The 21,518-nt window shown below is 44.1% G+C and overlaps 1 protein-coding gene across 1 annotated transcript in view; it reads right to left on the bottom strand.

Annotated features, from left to right (window-relative positions):
* Positions 1-4,068: 4,068 nt before the first annotated feature.
* Positions 4,069-21,518, bottom strand: part of LOC119456376 (retroviral integration site protein Fli-1 homolog) — a 55,056-nt gene continuing 37,606 nt past the window's right edge. Inside the window, exons 3-5 of the mRNA XM_037718091.2 lie at positions 13,179-13,250; positions 12,346-12,393; positions 4,069-6,706 (exon numbers count right to left, since the gene is read on the bottom strand). Of these exons, the coding sequence (XP_037574019.2) occupies positions 6,165-6,706; positions 12,346-12,393; positions 13,179-13,250 (662 nt within the window). The 3' untranslated portion in view covers positions 4,069-6,164. The remainder of the gene's footprint in view (positions 6,707-12,345; positions 12,394-13,178; positions 13,251-21,518) is intronic.

The following is a 21,518-nucleotide window of genomic DNA, read 5'->3' as shown; positions in this document are numbered from 1 at the left end:
AGACCTCCACACTAATCCGACTCCCATGAAGTGTTGCTCTAGTTGGGACGTTAAACCTCTAATTTAATTTGATTTGTTTGAGTTGGAGTTAACACGGGAAAAATATATGTGTATTGGTTTAAATGTAACTTTCTTAGTGATTTGAAAGATTTGATCACAACAGATAGCGCGTTTGATAGCATGATATAGATTAGCGTCCAATTATTTCACTAGAAAAGTAAATCCCAATGTCGGGCCCTCGCTCCGCCCTTAGCATTTCTATCTGCTGCCATCACGGCATTGCAGCAAAGATATCGGTGAAGATGTAGTGCAGCACAAAGAAACGTTGGAGAGCACATCCCATAACCTTACTGCTCACTTAAGACGAGAGTCACTCCAGTCAAATGTTCTGGTATGAAAATTTGTATCATATGCACTACCACTTCTGTCACAATTGAAGCCGCATATATGATATTTACGGCTGGTTCTATTATACAAATAAGATTTTCATGTTCTCAAACTCCTTTCGTTGTAAAAAATGACTGCGCCTGAGCGTTGACGTCCGAACGTTTAAGGTCAGATGCATTTTTCATTATACCATGCATTCACACCATTTCCAATGCTTCGGTATGCAAGTCACTATACGTCAAAAACGAATTCCTCGGACTTTAGGTTTACAGGTACTTTTCTCGGAGATCTTCTACTCGTTACGGGCCAAAACGTGATCAGAGGAATATCTATAGATATGTAGAAAACCGCCAGAAGCAGATAGTGTGAAAAAAAATGTGGTACAGGAGATTTAATATTTCTGTTGTACTTCATCGTGCAGCTAAACACAAATAAAAACTGAAATGAGCGTCACATAAATAAAGTGTATATCAAGTATTAATGGTTAATAACTCGTTAAATTTGTTTACGTTATGGTATTGAAAATATTCGCAAGCTTCGTGTCGCTGTTCTTTCCACAACATTTGATACATGGAGGGAAAAAAATCCGTAATTGTGCATGAGATTATGTGCAATTTCACTTCGCTAAAGTGATTATGAGGCAGGGTGAAAAAAATAATATTTTGCAATGCTTGATGGGTTTTGTTTGCAATGACCCTTTTATATTTTGTAGACTCGTTTTAATCTCTAGGCTACTTACAGTCCCTGCTAAAATCTAATTCATGCAGTATTTTTCTCCCAAATATTTTTATACTGCCCAAATATACCTAAAATTTGACGATTGCCTTGTACTTCTGTACTTTGAATACCATGAACATTAAAAGAAAATAAAAAAATAAACAGTGCATATGCATGAATCATGTGTAGCTAGGCTTGTGTACTATATTTTTATATTTTTCTGCTAATTTTCAATGCGGATCCTGCGGTAACTCGATGCACTCACTGTTTCGGACTCATGCACTTGGGAAATACCGGCTGAACAGTGATGTTCAGGATGAAAGAATGAGTCAATAAATTTTATTTGAAAAATGATGACTCCGTGGTCTATGTTAAGGCACGGGAAGAGGGATGGATGGAAGGCAACTTTTTATACACCTCTTACCTTTCATTCGACGTTACTCTTGATGTAGAAACTTCTCTTCAGGTGGTATTTCAGCTTACACTCTCCGCCTGATCACCCAGTTAACCGTACGTTACCTTCATACGGGCACAAAAGTATGCACAATGAATGCTTTGCTCGCTCAATTTCCTTGAATATTGATAATTTGCATTGTTTCTGTTTAATTCATGGGTAAACAAGTTTAACTGCTGTTGACATAAGGTACGCCAGTATTTCCAGAGCGTCTGCTTAACCGAATATGACTGCGAGGAACTGCATTTCAGATTCGGCGATTCGAGAGTTCAAAAGTTTTGCAGCAGCGTTTTAGCCACTTGAATCTGTGGGCAAGCCACGTGAAAGTGGGTCATCTAGTTGCTATGGCGTTCTCGGGTTGTCTATGCATACGTGGGTCCTGTTGTTTGCCAAAATCCAAAATAGTCATGTACCGTAGTTGAAGCATGTTTAGTCAAAATTCATCAGCAGCCTCGTAAGTGCATCGCTTATTGCAGCACAAGGGGTCTCTTGGCACAAAATAAGTGTGTGCATTTCGCGATAGTAGCACATAGTTGCTTCCAACGCATGCTCAAACTCACCGCTCTTTTTTTTTTTTTTGGACCAGCCAAAAAAACATTTATTGTGTATAGCGTAACAATGTGCTTCCGTGAGGTGTGCAAATAAAGGCGATGAATCAAGAGTGTTGCAAAGAAAGATGAAAAAAAAATAAGGAAAATTCACTTGTGCGAAAGAATGCATGATGCCACCTATTTCGATCATAATGAATTTACTTTTAGTCAAAACAAGCAGAAAAGGAGTAAACGTAAGGAAATCTAGGTTCAGTAGAAGAAAATATATATAGTAAAAAAAAGACCAAAACAAAACATCAAAATTCAAGCAGCCATCGGAAACGCAATGTCCGCTGAAGGAAAGTTCTTTAACAATTATAGAAGGAAGTTTTAGCTGCCTTACATTACTCTCATCGAAGAGCACTAACGTAGAAACAACAAACACTCACTGCGAGAAGCCAGTCATGCCGCAGCAAAACCAAAGTACAAAGAAACAAATTTGTTCTCAACAGCAACCACACAAACAGACGTATATGCGTGGCCTTCATTTAGCACTTAAATACTTTCACAAAAGGTAAATTGTCAGCACACAGCCGACTCTCGTTTAATTCGACCTCGGTTCTTTCATTTATTATTTATTTATTTGTTGCTTAATTCAAGCGCACTGGAAAGTCCCGGCGAGAAACCCGCTTTCTGGCGAGTAGAGCTTCGAAAGCAAGAAACAGAACGGCATTACAGGCTACTTCGAGTAAAAAAAAAAAAAAAGAATTCAGTCACTTTACCGCGGTTTGCTAATTCAATCTTTCGAATAATTCTATTGAATATTGCGGCCCCGCAATGGTCGAATTAACGGGAATCAACTGCATGAACTGTTGCGTTACCAGTGGCCTACACGCGAACACAAAAATGTCGCACATTGTGTTGTACTATGGTGAGTATTACAACTTACGTAGAACGCTTTTGACAATATGGGACCATAAACACATAGAAAAAAAATACGATAAACAAAACGTATCACCCCGCGGTGCTTCGTAAAGCGTATTATTCGCAACGCCTACGTATTCCTGAAAGTAAACGTTAAATGATAAAACATATACAGCAGAATGAAAAATGCAGCACCACGCCTAAGTGGGGGACGTAGGAATATTTTGACCACCGGGGGTTCTTCAACGTGCACCTAAATTTAGGTACACGAGCGGTTTTGCTTCTCGCCCCTAGAGAAATGCGGCCGCTGCAGCAGGGATCGAACCCGCGTCCTCGAGCTCAGCAGAGCAGCGCCGCATCTGCTAAGTTACCGCGACGTGTTTGAATGAATACAGCCACAAAGTGATGCCCGAGAGTGATGGCCAGAATTACTTTCCATTTGTCATGCACTGTCAGGAATATGCAGCCGCGATGGAACGCTATAGCGATAGAGGTGTCATTTTTGCTTAAGGGGGGACGCGGGCCTAAAATCTCAATTCTCACCAAAAATCGGTATTTCTAGATTTATTTTTTGGGGGGGGGGGGAGGGGATCGTGCACAAATAAAGAAGTTTCTCGCCAAGTATCTGCACTGCAGAAAAGAAGAAAAAAATTGAGGACGCTTAAGCATCGCCTTTAACAGTAGAACGCGATAGCGTTATCGGGACCCGTTCGCATCGCATCGTTCGCATACGGCAAGTAGGCTTCATTCACTGCAACACTGAACGTGGGAAAGCCAGCTTACAAAGACCAAGCTTACACCAATCCCCTAAAGTCGGCTTCACTTTTAAACTGAAGTGCATTGCTGAAAAGACGTTCTTCCAGGGGCAATGTAAGTGGTCTTATATTAAAATGTGAAGGCACTAGCACCTTTTTTATTATTTTATTAATTGTTTGCTATTGTCCCGACGCGCGCAGGTTTGGTGGAAATGTTGGAAAAGGGGTTTGTGTTTGAGTTTCCTCGTAGCAGAATTAAGTTTTGTCGTACATTCAAATTACAATCCGACGCTGATTGGTAAACAATCCAACGGCGAATCCGACGCCGAATGGTAAAGTCGTACTTTACCATTTTTCTGACGGATTTCACTGTGAGAAATTCAATTTTCGTTCACCGAAACCTTGCACCACGTGGAGGGCCTGCGCGGTCGATGTGGTTGTAAGATTTTCTCCGCCACCCGCGATCACACACCGGTTGCCGACGCCGCATTTTCTGCGACACGGGGCCCTAAACGCTATCGCGTTAAAATTAACGTTTTTCACATGACGTTGGCACTTACTCGCCGTCGACAGCGTTCGTGAAGGCTGTTGTCAAAACAGGGCCGCAAAGCACAAGAGAACCTGGACGCAGAATGAGTGCACTCTTCGAAAGAGGGTTCTTAGTGGCTTTTAGCGATAAGGGACGTATCGAAGCTGTATCATAACGTGCAGAAAAAATGTCAGAAAAACGTAATAGTTTGGGTTGTGGCTAGCAGGAATTGAGTGGCAAACCGAGATTGAAACTCTGTTTATCGGAAAGACAACAAAAATGGCATATTTTCTGCCACGGCGACTCTGGAATGACTTGCAGAGCAATACTGGTTGATGCCGGCAAGCCGACGGTGCCAAGAACCCATCGTCCAGCCTCTAGTAGAACTCTTGTCCCTACATGCTCGTCTCCTTAACTCATCCCTGTCTGTCCTCGGCCAGACAAGGAGATCTGGCTTAGCAAGTGAGAGCTGCTTGAACGATGTTAGACGAGGCAGATGCAGTACGCGAGTGAATCATTCAATGCGTTTTTGTGGAACAGGTGGCCGAAGACGGAGTTGGCATCCCTGAGAACAGCACAAACTGCAGCACCCTTGGCAGTTCTACAGGTCAATGAGGGTGCATGCAGCATATCGAAAGTGCCCGCGAAGCTGGAGCTAGATTATGGAGTCCATACAAGGAAGCATGTCCAGCAAGCAACTAAGGTCGCATTTCACGAGCACAGACAAGGGCGCTCGACAGCTCCAAATTTAGAAGGAAAAAGCGGCTTGAAGCGATCGCTGCCGAGTAGCGCTGTGCTGAAGAAAGCACAACTTAAATAAAATAAATTAGTGTAGCGTGTGCTGTAATCTTTCAACTGATATTTCTCTGTTCGCACTTTCTTACCAAACTACACCTCCAGGAAAACTATTGTTTTCAACCTGCTTTGCCAAAACCTGGCTTCATAGAGGTTTATGAAGGGAAATTTTGTCAGGAATAAGATAATGTACTTTTTAGGTTCTAAGTTTCTTCTACCACAATAAAAATGTCAGATAGTTCACATATGATGATTACACTGAAAACAAACTTGGTTTCCAAGTGACCGGATTTTTTTTACAGAAATGGCATAAAAAAAATCAAGTGGCTGTTTTTATCATTTATCTATCCGAAAACAGGGAAGCTATCTCTTATTTTTGAAATGATAGTTTTCTAAGCTAGCACTCAAGTGCCCAATATAATGCCCATATTTTGTCTATTTGCGTCAGGGTGATGAAATTTAAAATATATTCTCATAACAAAAAATAAATCATTCCACAAAATTTTATTAAAATCGGTTAACCGGTTCGAAAATTGACCCTTCAGCCTATCATCCCCTATTAATCACTATGCAAAACGACAGTTTCGTCAAGACTTTCGTAGTGACTGCAGGCACCCGGAGCTCTTGCACGCGCATAGACATTCCGGTACTTGTACTTTGTCCACTGTGCGTATCAACGAAAAACAACTCTAGCGACAGGTCACAAACTTGGGTTCCTTTCTTGCCTGCAGGAGACAACAAACCCAGCAGATTACCGCAAGCGTTGATTACTTTCGCACAACATTCTACTCACACTTATCAGGGCGTTCGTCACGGGTTTGTTGCAAAGCACAAAATCAAACAACGTTCGTAGGTCCGACGCTGCACCCATGAAAACACGTTTGCGAAAAATGCACCGAAATAAATTGGAACACAGGACGTGGATCCCCATTCTGCGCCGATTCTACGGAGTCCAATGTGTTCGTTCCATTCGTGCCTATATAGTCTCTCACAATTCGCAGTTCACGACTAATGGGCAAGTGTCAATGGTGGTGCGACACCAGGCGGTCGCCGCTACGATCTCAGCACCAGAGTCATGTGTAATAGTGACTCAGGCCGTTGGCTCTGTGTCCAGCGTGCGTGAGCGAGTGTCCCGACAGGTTGGGGTACAGGTTGCAGGCTCCCGTGGCACTCGGCGTCCAGTAAGGACTACGCACGGCGGCGGCTGCAGCCGCGGCTGACGGAGGCAGCCCCATTGGCGACGGCTGGTGGGCGCCGATGTAGTTGCTCCGGTAGTGAGGTAGTAACAGCTCGGTCTGCAGGCGATACGCGGCTGACGACTCGGGGGTAGGCGGCTGCTGCGCCTGCGTCAGGCCGTGGAAGTCGAACTTGTAGGCGTAGCGCTTGCCGTGCACCTTGGTCATGATGTTCTTGTCGTAGTAGTAGCGTAGCGCGCGGCTCAGCTTGTCGTAGTTCATGTTGGGCTTGCTCTTGCGCTCGCCCCAGCGCCGGGCCACTTCGTCCGGGTCGATGAGCTTGAACTCGCCGTTGCTACCTTCCCAGGTGATGCAGTTGGCGTTGTTGCTGTCCGAGAGGAGCTCGAGCAGGAATTGCCACAGCTGGATCTGGCCGCTGCCTGCGTGGAGAGGAACAACGACAATGTATATAGAGCCTGCTGGCAAGATCACGGCCTATGAAGAGAGAGATGGTAAATGTGAGATCGGAAATGCAGGGAGGTTTACCGGAGTAGAAACATCCGTTTTGCGACTGTGCACTGGGGGAGCGGTATGGTTCGACAGAAAATTTGAAAGGAAAACGTTCAAATGAAGCACATGCGCACAACAAATTCTCAGCGTGTTACGGTCGTTAAACTAAGTCACTTGAACGAAAAAAATCTGTATTGTCTTTATCACCTTCTGTTGAGACAACCGTATACGGCCTCTAGTTTGCAATATACCTTGATGTGAATTGTGCAGTCAATCAACTGCACAACCCTATATGCAACGACAGCCGGGGCTGTCAACCAGGCAACAACACACTGAATAAATAGAAAGACATTCATTGTGTTAATTTTCATTGTCTATCGTCTAATATACTGCGACACACTTTATGCCTGGCTAATAACAATAGATGAGGCACGGTAACAGCCAGGCCAGACGCCACTCGCGCCAAAAAATCAAGTTGGACTCAGCTTTATGGCTATGCCTTTTCAATGCCTCAAAAATAACTCAGTTTGGTGAGGACGCTGAATGTCTATGAGTGACTTTGCCTCGCAGTAGGACTGACGTTTTGCGAGTTCTCCCTTTGCGAAAACTACGCGTAGCTTCCTGTAAGTGTCCATACAACAAACTTCTGGTATTCGTAAAGCTATATTTTCTGGTAGGGGTCCATTCCATATTGGAGAAAAAATTCCTGAATGATTCAGTGAGTCATTGTTTGGGTTAATGTGCTGCCATGATTATCACTGGTAAGGGGAGGCGGCGGCAAACATCTTATATAGTTAATAACCTTTAGGGTTGAAAGCGACGCCCATTTCGTTTTAACTCTCGAATTTAGACGGACTGTCGATATACGTGTCACAGTTACACAATTTTATTACAAGGTACTACAGTCTTCGTTGAAAGAAAGTCAAAGTGTTAGGATGTTGATTTGTGCGTTTTCTAATGAGTACTCACATTCACAGTCTAATTAAACCTTGATTTATTGTAGTCAGTTTTCTTCCTTTTCCTTTTTTTTTTTGGGGGGGGGGTGAATTTATTTCATTCAAAACGCTAAATCAGCCATTCAAAGCATCAGCACGAGTTATTTAAAAATTTAAGAATTACGAGAAAGGATTTCTTTTTTCAGCATTGCTCACGGAATACAGACGGTCGAGCATCTCGTCAAGCCTTCAGCAAAGTGGTCGTGTGTAGCAGTACTCAGCACAATTAAACTAAAGGGGGCCACATTAGGTAAGCATACGTTTAAATTTACCCGAAATTCAATTATTGTGATTTTCTCTTTGCCGCCACCGGATAGAACTGGCAAAGACATGTCGCGTACACAATGGTGTACGCCATATCCGAAGGGATGTAAACGTTCTCTACTGACCACTTTGGCGGCTGGGCACGCTCCATGCGCGGCCGGCCTTAAAGAGCCGCGTCTGATCTACAGGCATAAAAAGCTCGTATCTGGGCACACCTGCTTACATACTGCAAGCGCAGCGTAGGCGAAAGCGAGCAGCGTCAGCCGAGAGGTGCTTTCAATAGCCCAAGCGACTGCGGGGCTTCGGTGGGGGACAACGAGTGACGTTCTAATCGCGATAAGCACCGTGTCAACGCACGTGCTGGGGGCAACCGGAGCCAAGCTTAATACACACAGCCGCGAACTCGCCATATCCCCTCCACACAGTGGCTGAAAGTGGAGCGGGGAGCGGAGGGAAACGACACGGAGGGGAGGCGATCAACGCTTCCATGGTCATTGGCTGCGAGTGTGGACACGGTGGCCTCCCTTTAGGGAGCAGGCGGGAGGGCGGATTTTTGTTTTAGTATGGGTGAGTGAGAACAGGATGCGATAGCAGCGGCAGGTCTGACCGTGTTCTTTGGACACTACCGGGTAATGTGCCGTGTAAGTGACACTCCAACGGTGACATCTGAGCTTGCTTCGACGCCGCCAGTACTCCTGCATCGTTCCTTTAAAGTTAAATATACCGCACTTGAAGACAGCGTCGCCCACTTATGTTCACAGAAGAAAAAAGCTCGAGCGAGCTTTGTAGATAACATTTGCTTCGTGCGCGATCTCCACTGCAGGGCATTGACACAGTCCATGGTGTGGGCAAATTTACTGGGTGAATGATGCGGAAAATGCACGTTTACTCTATAATAAAAAAATGAAGCAAAAGTGACCCTGCACGTGACTAGTCACCCTCTCCAGGCGTTTTATGCAGATGGGATAAGATGGTTGGTTAAGATTCAGTTACAAGCGGCCGCTTGGCATGCGAATCAACTGCTTTCGTGCTGACTTCTCAGAGTGAATCAGTAAACACGGTAGAGGCTTGGGCTAGTCGGTACATACTCGACCGGGGAACAGCGCGAAAAAACGAAGCACAAGAAGGCGAATGTGCACAGTTGATGATGAAGAAGGGGCACAGTTGATGATGAAGCAGCGCTGGTGTGTGTTCTCCTTCTTGTACTTCGTCATTTAGCTCTGTTCCCCTGTCGATTAAGCAGTAAAGCTGGCTTTGCGAGTCACCACACGGAGTATGCTGCAGTGATCGTGCCAAATTTTTGACTTACTTCAGAGGTTTTGCCAAGTCCTTCCAAGCAGGACCCCGGCAGCTTTACCCAGTGGACTTAACTGAACGAAGGCTATACTTCACAAACTCGTAATTATCGGAAGTGAAGTATCACTACTTTATTTTTCAAGACCACCGGTTATGTATTTTAGCGAGGTGGACAATGTCATTGTTACTAATTTAAACGAATGTGGCGTGCATTAAAGCGTCTTCTCGCTAATGTTTCTTGCTCATGTGATCGTTTGCAATAAATTTGACGCGTCTCGCTAGTTATTAACGTTTTTTTTAATCGTATCTAAACTATGCCTTGACCTGGACAAGAGAAAACCAGACAATAGGTTGGAAAAAAAAAAGAAAAGTAACGTGCAAACTTTAAAAACATGGGATATTGCGCGACACACACCGCGAAATGAATACTCAAATATAGACTTAGGTTTAGATGTGGGAAAAAGGTAATTTTTTAGCCAATCACACTACAGAAACTGGTTGCCGCTGTCTAGTGGCGATCGCAATGGCCGGAGAAACGACACATTAACGCTTCTAACTCGTGTCCGGTTCTGTCTACAGGCCTGACGCGCGTTCCGTCAGAGCCAAGATCGCAAAGGAAAAAGTTACGTCTAGAATTTTTTTAGATTTAGTTAGAAAATTCCAGGCTCTCGGAATTCTTATTGGCTGCTCTTTAATGACGAGACTTCGAAAAATACCAGTGAAATTACAAGAAAGCTTACGTTTTATTCAGAACAAGCAAACAAATGTATTGATAGCTATGCTAAACTCTCGTAGTGCGCAGGTTCTGCCAAAACGCACGCCGTGTATAAAGATTGCTTTTAATCTCACTTTATTCTCATCGCTATCACAAAATTTCATGCTTGGTTCTTGTTTTGTTCTCAATTTCAGTTTTTCTGACAATATAATTTAGAAATACTTTACGTCTGTGTGGCGACGTCCCACTTGCTAATTTACCCAGTCTCTTTTCCTTTGCTGGGCATCCGGTTGTTGCACAATCCCATATAGTGGCCACGTACCGCGGGCCTCAAAGTCAACAACGTTAAGTGAAACATTCACGCGAGTAGCGTGGCTTTACGAACACGCAAAGTTCGTGCATGTTGAAGGCATTACTCTGACGACCAAACGAGGATATTATTACTGACAGAACCCAACGTGAGCCACAGGTCATTCCTATGTCACGTCAATGCGCTGGAACTAAGCAAACCTCTGATGAGGACAACGAGGCGTAAAAGAGCTGGGAGGCCAACGCAAGCCGTAGGCTGCGTCAGTGGAGAAAAAAAAGAAAGAAAAGATGGTGGGTCTGAGAAGCGGGGTGGCTGTCGGGAGGCAGCGACGGACGCCCTTGGCTTCACGGCTCCTCGAGCGGCAACAAAGCCGTGACTAACGCTCCAGATTGAGCGCCACGAAATCAACCGGCTGCTTCGCGCGTGGTGGGGGATGCCGCACTCCTGACGTCCATAAAGCAAGCAACGCCAGGTTGACGTTACGAGAGCCCTCCGCAAACAGTAGTGGGGAGCAGATGAAAGACAGAAAGGGCGATGAAAGGAAATAAAAAGCTGGTGGGGAAAGTGGAGCGGCGATATACGGCACCGTTAGGAGGGCGGGAGTGCAGATACAGGGGGAGGGACACGCCGCTGCCGCAGTGAGGCTCTTAATGGGACCACGATGATATGTAAATATGGCTGGGGCACAAGGGCTCGATGGTCACTGAGCGCGTGAGTAGCTTCGGGCGTGTGTGTGTGTGTTTATGGGAGCTATGGCGAAAAAAGAAAGAAAGAAAAGAAAAGAAAGCATATAAATAATGTCAGGGGGTGGTAGGGCAATGGGGGCAAGCTTGACTGGGTGGGGGGACCTAAAGAAGGGGGTGGGAGTGGCGTTAAAGCAGTCTGAGCCTAAAACAGTTTCTCGAGAGCCTTTTAAACACGAGGCCGGCTGTGGCTGCTTGAGTGAAGGAAACACAGCGTTCTTTACTTCCGGGGCGCGCACGGACTTTGATCGGCGACGTCCGCTTGCGTTGTGAGTCGCTGCGCGACAGATAACTGAGTAGCGCTGCTTTCTTTCTTTTTTTTTCTTTTATGCCACGAGATGCTGCACAACTGAAGAAAAATAACGGAATCCAAAAACGCCGTATTGTGGCCTTGCTTCGCAGGGAGTGGAAAGGCAGCCGTTATACGTACATACGCCTTTCCGGGAACGCGTTGTACGTGCGCGTGCACGTGAAGCGTCACGCTTGGGAGAAATGCGCTTCCGATCCACCTTGTCGGTCGAGTCTGAGTTCACAGTGTGGCAGACCGAAGTATGTAAAGCGAAGGTCGAGAACTAAGCCCAGCGGCGGTTCTCGGGAACGGGAGTGTGTCGTCATGCATGGGAGAAAGCCGTGGCTATACCAAACCAATCTGCCGACGTGACCGAGCTCGCGGCGCAGAGGCAATGTGTTCGTTTTGGAGGTCGAATCCGAGCTCCCTTTTGACATTTGGAGTGTCAGTGAACCTGAACGCAAGTACACGTTCCTGCCGCGATATGCCACAGCCTGTTCCATCGGCACAAATTCAGTCCTGGCACAATTGTGCAAAAACGCGGACACCGACCACATACATATACTATATGTATAAAAGAAAGAACAAAAGACGTTTCGGCGTCCATGCGGGGCACCTTTTCAGAATGATTTAGAGAACTGCGCCACGGTCATCCCAGACCGGACGGGCGTTCATCAAAACCTATAGGTGTCATGGATGGTATAATTTTTTAACTGCGCTAACACACACAAGTCAAAACAAGTTCTAAAACTACCCAGCTAGGATGTTCAGCAAATTCGCAACACACGTACCTTCAGGTGCCAGTCACAGTGGGAAAAAGTTTTATTCGATTTAGAAGTAAAAAGACAATCGGACACTAAACTTTTAAATTTCTTTCTGTTGCTTGTAAAAATAAGCGTAATCAATCAATCAATCAATCAATCAATCGAGGACACTTTACAGGCTGTTGACACGTACCTTGTGACGAGAACCGCGCGCTAGCAGCCCGAAACATTTGAAAAGAATCTGAAATAATAGAAACACGCAAGACAAGCAGCGTCACTATCGAGCACTTGGTAAAAGAATACACATAAATTGTCGCGATTCTATATTTTCACACATATGTAGCTAACGTCGGCACGTGGGGCACATAATGGCGTCACTACTTTATCTACACATGTACAAATTATGGTTGTAATCTATTTACACCGCTGTGACATACAAAGCGTCAAAACAGGCGCATCAACAATTAAAAAGTAGAAATGCATGCTTTGTAGGGGATAGTGACTGTCCAGATGCATTGTTGTTTTTTGTTTTTTTGCTCGTCCTAGCATTTGTACATTTAGAGTTGAAAGCTGAAATAAAGGAATGGAATAGGCTTCTACGTTCTCAAAGATCCTAAATTGAAAGCAAGCATCCTGGACAAGCCAACGTAGTTTTGCCACTTTCCCACGGGAAGGCCAGAAATATATCTGCCCTTACCAGCTGTTGTAACTTTCAAAACGCTGCAGTTTTAATCAAAGAAAGCACGGAAGTTGGTGTTGCCGGCGACAAGATTGACCACGTGTGACTGTACCACAGTTAACACCTCATAAGACGAATGGCAGAAAGACACAGACGCCCAGACAGACCAACAGACATGACATGGCATGGCATAAATACAGATAGACAGACAGACACAGAGGGAGAGAGAGACAGACATGGCCGATGCACCGACATAGACACAGAGAGAGAGAGAGAGACAGACATGGCCGATGCACCGACATAGCGAGAGAGAAATTCATTCTCAAAAAGCGAAGAGAAGCGCGTACCAGGTGTCGAAGACCTCGGGGGGGATTGTGCCTCGACTTTGCTCGAGGCCGTGAGTGACTGAGCGCTGAAACCTGCGAAGTGCGACAGAACGGCGAAATGAAAAGAAGAAAAAAAACAAAAACACACGCACACACACCCACACAAAGGTGACGAAAGTAGCGTACAAACAACGAGTGACGAAAACCTATAGAACACACCGAAGCCATAGGGGCGGTTCACAGGATTCCTTCGCGGTTTTCGATTGCCCAGGGCGCGCCGCACGTGCGGTCTGTCCAGGATTAAGAAATAACCGCTGGCTGAGAGAACAGCGACAACTCGCGAAGGATGACGAGCAATGGTTCCTGATTACGTGGCTAGCGAGGCCTGACACATTCTACGGTCTATCACATTAGTCGAGAACATTCGCAGTTTTCACGATGGCAGGAAAACATATTAGCCGTTACAGTGAACACAGTAGGAAAGTACTAAACGTATGACATGTAACACCTACTAGATCCCGTACAGTAGACATTTTAGCGAAGGCTGTGGAAATTGTAGAGCACACCGCAGAAAAGGAGATCCCATATAGGAGATCCCGTGTCTTTATTTATTCATTTATGAATACTACAATCTCAGAGAAATCATAACACCGTGGTACATAACATATTGTCCCATATTATAAGGCACAAAACAGCTGAAATAAACACTGCGCGAAAAAAAATGAAGGTTTAACAAAAATTGTTAGAAGGAGAAAGGCACAACAAAATCATAGATTACATTGGAGATGAAAAGAAGTTACTACAAGTGTTTCTCAACCGACTACAATAAATGGCGGGTCACAACATCATCAGAAAGACTGTTCTATTCAACAATGGGGTCGAGGAAGAAAAATGAGCGCTTATAGAACAGTTATTGCGTGGAAGTAAAGGTGTTACTGTAAAAGAATGCCTTTGTCTTGCCGCGCGCCTTGTTCAAACCATCAAGTACTATACGCGTGTAGCAGTATCTTTCAGACTAGGTGATGAAATGTGACGTTAAATGACTAACCGATAGAAAAACGTCAACCGAAAAAATTGATTTCTGTTGGTAACTGAGGTATAGTCCACTACACTTTATGAGTTCAGTAAGTGACGTCCGCCCGTACGAATTATAGATATACCGAGCTAATTTCTGCTGCATTCTGTCTAGTTGATGTTGGTCCTGGTGTACAAATCCTAAATGAGTGCTACATACTCGAGCATTTGACATATAAAAGGCTGATTTGCAAGGAGACGTATAGAAGGCATGGATAACTTCAAAGAGCGTCTCAAGAAGAATAATTTGCATAGAGATTTACTTGTCACTGCGTCAATGTGTTTTGTACAATATAGAATATTCGTAAACCATAAGCTCAAGTATTTATATTCAGTTGCCTCTGACAAAAAGATGCCGTTTGCACCGTAGCGAAAAAGAAGCGGGCTCTTTTTGTGGGTTATGTGCATAAAGACTGTTTAGTTGTTTTTTTCTTCAAAATAAATAGTCGTCTGCCACTTTTTACACCAGGATATGACTTTTTGGTGATTCTCGTTTAACATGACTTGATCTTCGATTAAGCTGATTGTTTCATAAAGTACGCCGTCGTCTGCGTACAATTTAATATTAACATTGATATCAATAACGACGGCATTTATAAATATAAAAAATAAGAGGACAGAGCGCAAGCCCCTGCGGAGCGCAAGAATCGATAACAACGCGATTTGAGCAAGTGTCAGTTAAGGAAACATACTGCTGAGCATACTGTCTTCTTGATGTTGCTCTTTATTTGAGAATTGTGTCGAGTAGTCAGAACGTGTTCTGGGAAAGGTAATCGATGGGCATGAAGTTAATAACAATGCAGCCAGGGAAAGACCAGTAGAAACTAACTCCTTAACTAACTCGTGTGTAATTATACACGAGGATTAATTTTGCAATATTCTGCATTAACGATAAATGAAACGAATGTGCAAGAAACGTTTTCCCGCGGAACCCACAGAATCCGCTTGAAGAGTGTGGGGCTCTACCAAATATGATATCGCTACAGCTGTCACTCCGTCCACTTTCTCTGTTGCTAATATACGAGTATACACACACGTGGAATGCGCAAAGTTAGCTCAACCACTGCGAGACGAGTAATACATACTCTGATTGCCGCATGTATGTAATTCGTCTCTTTAAGCACCGCCATTACAGCTACTTTTGCTGCTGGCTCGGAGATTTGCACCTTATACATTGTAATTGAATACATTTGGAACATCAAATACAGGCTCTCTGAAGCACGCAACCGTTTGCCTGTTGCTATGCAAGATTGGGAAGGAGGGCATTTTAGCGTCAAACAATGTATAATATTTTACTAAGTATACTTGATTCACTGTGCATTATTTCTAACTATATAAATAAGAAAACAAGAACAAAAAAAAAATACGCAAGACAAAGAACAAATAAGGCGAGACAGACGACATCGAAAAATTATTAAAACATATACATAGATGCAGTTATATTTCGTTTAAACAAACCAACAGCTTGAAATTATCGTTGTTATTATTAGGTTTGTCACCGCAGAATGAATATACCCTTTCGCTTGCAAACCGAAACACGGTCAGCCTAAACAACATGATAAACACTTGTCGGAAAGTCAGTACATCTAAGGCCTGCCCTGTGTTCTCTTCAAATGTGTTTATGTGCCCTTGGTCAACTAATGACAAGAACCCATTGTATTCCCGGTAATTACAGTGACGATCGCACTGAGTTCCAACGGAACCCATGCACCAATATTATTTCGTGTGCGCACAGGCGACCCTCTCAATGCTGGTGGGATTCGCCAGGGTTAAACTGCTTGAAGAATGTGCCACTGCTAATATGGCCGAAGTGCAAAACGAAGGTTGTCGCCAACGGGCAGGACGATGAGATACAAGGCGCCGTAAAAAACAAAACAAAAAAAGTACTGAGAACGAAAATAAAAAGAGATCCAGTTTCTAAAAGATGCGCCACCAGGATCGCTGTGGCAAGAACGAGTAGTAGACACCGAACGATGAGAAAGGAGACCCACAATTATCCGCGGCGGCGGCAGCAGCGATGAGATGGCGCCGTCGCGACTTACTCCGCGCCGCCACGGGTAATTTATTGCGACGGCGCTCGCTTTCCCAAACCTATATTGGCTCGAGCTCCAAATAAAGCGTTTTTAGGCAAAGGGTAACTGCACCCTGCTCAGTGGCACGACGATCGCCTATATTCACCCGCCTGCGCATATAGCTCACATGTGCCCACATTCATTTCGTCTCGCCAGGTTCGCGACTGACGCCGTTTCTTGCCGGCGCCAGAAACCTTGTCTTCATCTCGGCAGGAACACGATGGTCTGCATCCACCGACCCTTTCGCGTCACCCCTCTCGCTCGTTGTACAGCGCTGCGATGATTTTCGTGAAGATGGCTAAATCGCTGGAGGGATGTGCGTGTATGCGATGGGCAATCGGCGAGACAACTGTGCGCTTGAGTTCTCGAAGATTCCTTGCACGATATCCGGGCACGTGTTCACGAAGAGCTCTTACGCTAGCATTTTTAGCAAGAAAAAAATGTTTGCCAATTTTGATGCCTCGCATACTATTAGCGAAGGTGGCTGGCCAAGGGCAGAGAGCACTTTCGAACGAAAAGGTTTGTGAATTCGGCCCCTGTAGTTATCACTTGAACATTTTTCTTAGCGTGAGTACAGAAGGTGGAAAAGGAGGGGAGCAAGCCAGAAAATTGTGTTGGCGGCTTCTGGTCACACGAACAAAATGAAAATGCGCGCAATCATAGCTAAGCACGTCTCCACACGTGTCACTATGGCAGTTACAACAATATTTACGTACGTAAATGTCCTTAACTACTAAGTATGCTTGCTATTAGAACCCGTACACATAATTCTGTGCGTTCTGCATTTTTTTGAAAAAGCCCGAATTTGTAAGAAAAAAAAAAAGGTTGTCCTTAAGCTCTAGCTTGGGAGTGGTATTGTCACTGCTCAACAAGACGAATTTGGGTGTTGTACCTTGTAACGATCCGTTTTTATTTCTCATTCTTTTCTTATCGTATGTAGCGCTAGTGGCGGATCCCGGAGATAACGGCGTCGAGGCGTTCTTAGAACCATGATAAATGGCGGGAAACGTGAAAAATCAGGAAGAAATTAAATAAAGTAGGCGTTGATTAATTAAAGTTAACGTGTTTTATGCGTATCGCATTGCAAAATTTGCCTTCCACCATTCACTATATCCCCAGCTGCTATGGTATCACAAAAAAAAAAAAAAAACTTGTGGTTACTAAGTGTACAAGCATTGATAAGCGAATTTACTTTGAAATGCTTTTGTCTAGAATTTTCCATTACCTTCGGCATAACGCGCACGTATACAACGCAAATGCGTTTAATAGTTGTCGTGCGGACTGCAGTAGAGAAAAGAGAATAAGACTGGTGACCATGGAATGCCAGCAAGTGAATAGGGGCATACAATATAAACAAACCAGGAAAAAGTACGCAAGGAAAGAAAATGTGATAGAGGTTTCATGGAGAAGAGGCAAGAAGAAGAGGGATGTTGAGTGCCGCCTATCATGAGTGCATTGTTTCATCAGAAAGCTAGGTAACTAACAACAACGCAAAATAATACTGGCGACGAGAAAAATGATGCCACCGGTGGCGCGGCTTTTGAATCCGCTGTTCGCCACGCTTAGCTGATGCGTCAGGGATGGATTATCTTTCAGGGTTCTCAAGATACAAAATAAATCTTGCGTCCTTACTTAGTTACAATGAACGCGCCACTGAAGCTGCCGATATGGCGCCGCAAAAAAAAAAAAATTGTCTGCATATTTACAATTTCGCGCATGGTTCTCCATAGACTACTGCGTAAGCTTCTCAGTATGTGCGCACATACTTAGACTGCGGCGGTGCTGTCTCTACTATACGAGCGCAACTAAGGCGCTTTGCGATTACTGCGCGATGTAGGCCTAAATAATACAATGAACTATAGTTGTGTGGAAGTGTGTTTTCCATGTGTGTTTGCGTGTGCGTAGTTCTTTCTCTTACTGTCTTTCTCTTGTCACTCATCAAATATTACACCGGGAGTAGCATGCCAAGCCAGTTGCTGGGCTAACTTCTCTGGTTGACAATGGAACTTTTAATGCTAATAGCTTTCCTGGCGTTGTCAGACCCGTTTTCTTTCCGGCTATGTATCTAAGCATTTTCGTGGACTGATCGTGAGGGCAGTGTAGTCTAAAAATGTGGGCCTAATCGTGTTTATGGCGCTCGTCAGCGAAAAACAATAAACTCCTTTAAAATGTCACGGAATAATTTTCACTTCAAAAGAATGCTATTCACATACTTTGAATAGCCATCGTATATGAGTTCTGCCCAAATTTTCTTCTCTCTGTATTTCTCAATGAGTGGAAAACTACAAAATTTCAGAATGGATGTCTTTGCCAATGTTTGATGTATATGTAATATTCTGCGTTACCTGCTATTAAGCTACATACGGGAGTTAAAGAAGTGGGCAGTATACGGGATGCGCCTACAAGTGCGTCGTCGTTGTTCAACACAACAAAAATGGTGTTAAAGAATCGTAGTATAGTAAATCTCACAAATCTTGCAGCGTGCATGGATGCATGATTCTTGAGTGAACTTATGATACGTAGTCTTTTCACTACATCCACCGCGGTGACTCAGTGGTTATGGCGTTCTGCTTCTGAGCTCGAGGTCGTTGGTTCGATCGTCGGCCGTGGTGACCACATTCCGATGGGAGCGGAATGCAGAAACCCTCGCGTACCATGCTCTGAGAACATATTAGCGGACCCTCGGTCAAAATTAATCTAAATATAATCCAGATCCTCGCACGACGGCGTTTCATAGCCCAAAGTGCGGCTCCAGGACGTTAAACAAGAACTTAATTTTATGTTCACTACGTCGAAAACGTTGCCAGTATGTAGCACACGGGGATACATCAGCGTTAGTCGATAAGTTAGGGCAGAGTTTACGACGTCTTTTAACAGAAAACGTTCACCTTCGGTCGAACTTTACCAAAAATATTAACGCAACTCACGAAAGAAACTACTGTCTCAAGTCATACAAATTAGCAAACTTGCTTAAACGAGGTGTCCATTTCTACTAGGCATACGTGCAACCTCGAAATAGAGGTCCGTGTTCTCACTCAACATACACAAACTCAAGTAATGTAGCCTATCAAGTACGTTCACTCGACCATGTCCGAGACAAGTGCCCAGTTAATTTATCAGCAATAGCTGAGAAATTAACTGGGCACTTAGCGGTGTTAACGATGACATGATGTCTGTGGGTGTAGCACAGATAGGAGTGTTAATTGTCTCATGTATCTAAACAAGGGACGCGTGGGTCGCAAAAAACAATGGCATTTAAACCCAAGTCTCGTGGTTTGAATCGCTACTGCCTTTACCGTTAGAAAATGCCACCATGGCGACCCGTGCCACGCATTTGTATGTCATAACAAAACTGGCGGGAGAGTACATCGTCATGTCTGTCGATTATCACAAGCAAGCAATTGTATGTAAAAAAAGGAATAACTGGTGGCATTTTTCACACATTGGGTCGTGCTGCAAAACGGCAACAAAGGAGAAGAAAAGGAGGACTATGCATATGTGAAAACGTGGAGACGATGACGAAACACGACTACGGAGTACCCAAATTTTGTTTAAACCTCCTTGGACGCGCGGTTACAGTGCCTCACGAGAGAAGAAATCAAAATGAGAAAACTGGAATGGAGAATCATTCGCTGCAATTCCTTAAGATTATCGTTGTCATTGCATCTCACTTTGCGCGAGAGTGCTCAGTTTTGGTTGTTGTTTTTTTCGTCATACGGAAAACATAAGTAACCAGTTTCTAAATTGGCACAGAACTTCCCACAAACGTCCGGCGCATTTTAAATGATAACGGCCAGTACATACAAAAGAGCGCTCATAAATATTAGCACACAAGTCCGTCGTATTTTTTGGAGACGAAACAGAAAGATGATATACTTTCTATATTGTTCACGCAGTCGAGGTTATTTATAACGTTTCAAAGATTTCAGAGAACTGCACATGTAAAAAGTGCTCGTTAGCGTGGCTACTTCATTTTAACTTCACATTTGGAAACCGAGTGGCATGTTTGCACGCGTTGCTCTAAGTTGTGTTGGTCCTTCTTTCGCCAACGTTTCGCCAACGTTTCGCCAACGCTTCGCTCTTTTTATTTTCTTTCAGCACTACAGTGCTTCGCGCTGCAAAAATCATGCCATGAACTCTGTCTACGGACAAACACATTTATTCATCGAAGGAACACACCACACTATTCGTCTTACATAGGTAACACGTTTTATCAGATGAAGCTCCTGAAGCGCTTACAGTAAGCAGTCAGCTGCAATTAGCTGTCAAAAGCGCTACTGTGACAAGACGGTTCGAAGTAATTTACCACCACAAGCTTTAAACAGTGAAGGCATAAGTGGTGCACGTCGATATGCTTTATGAGGTTAATCAAAAGGGAACTCCGAAGCATCAACGTTTTCGTAATGAAGTAATCGGACCATCCAAACTAAGTGGTCGAATGGCTTTGTCATAAGTTATCGTTTAGCCATAGGCATCAAATTAAAGCGCAAATGTTCCAGATGCCGTGCAATACAGCTAGATGAACTTGGAGAACCAAAAAGCGCGTTGCAAACAGGACTAGATAAGTGCAAACCGATAACGAAAACTTAATCCTAAAGGGGCATGGATGTAAGTACATATACTTATTTGCTCTAGATGCTATGTTACATCGTTGCGTAGCCATCCTCTAAGCTTGATGTAAGCTTACGCTGAGCGTCTCAGTCTATACTATAACCTCCTCACACACGAAGACTACTAAGGAGCATAATTGCTTTTGATGTCGGTCCTTATTACCGACTGATATGTTACCAACGGGAAAATTTTAGTACACCGGTTAGTAGATGAAGGCATCTAACCGGTATATCCATGCAATGCATCCATGTAAGTTGAGAAAGTAGCCATCACCTCATGATCTCTGTTATAAAAATCGTTTGTTTTAGCCTAAGCACAAAGATAATGATGAAACACCGCGTGGTAGAGTGGTATGTTGTAGATGCATCTTGGATTTTCGCGTCAGCTCACGGTGCTCAAAAGGCACTTCACAGGTGATTTTTGTGGGCTACAAAAACACAGCGATTTAGACAAAGTTTTTGAAAACCTTCAGAAATGGTGACGACAATAATGCACTTAAATCACGTCTATACATGCAGTTCCGCGTGCATCTCACTTTATATACTGTATGACTACTTTACGCAATCGCTTCTGAATAAATCTTGAAAAGTATTAAGAGCAAGGT

Source organism: Dermacentor silvarum, chromosome 6 (genome assembly GCF_013339745.2).
Source record: "Dermacentor silvarum isolate Dsil-2018 chromosome 6, BIME_Dsil_1.4, whole genome shotgun sequence".
NCBI classification, from domain to species: domain Eukaryota; kingdom Metazoa; phylum Arthropoda; class Arachnida; order Ixodida; family Ixodidae; genus Dermacentor; species Dermacentor silvarum.
The sequence above is the reverse complement of the archived record's forward strand: the minus strand, read 5'-3'. Positions and strand labels throughout refer to the sequence as shown.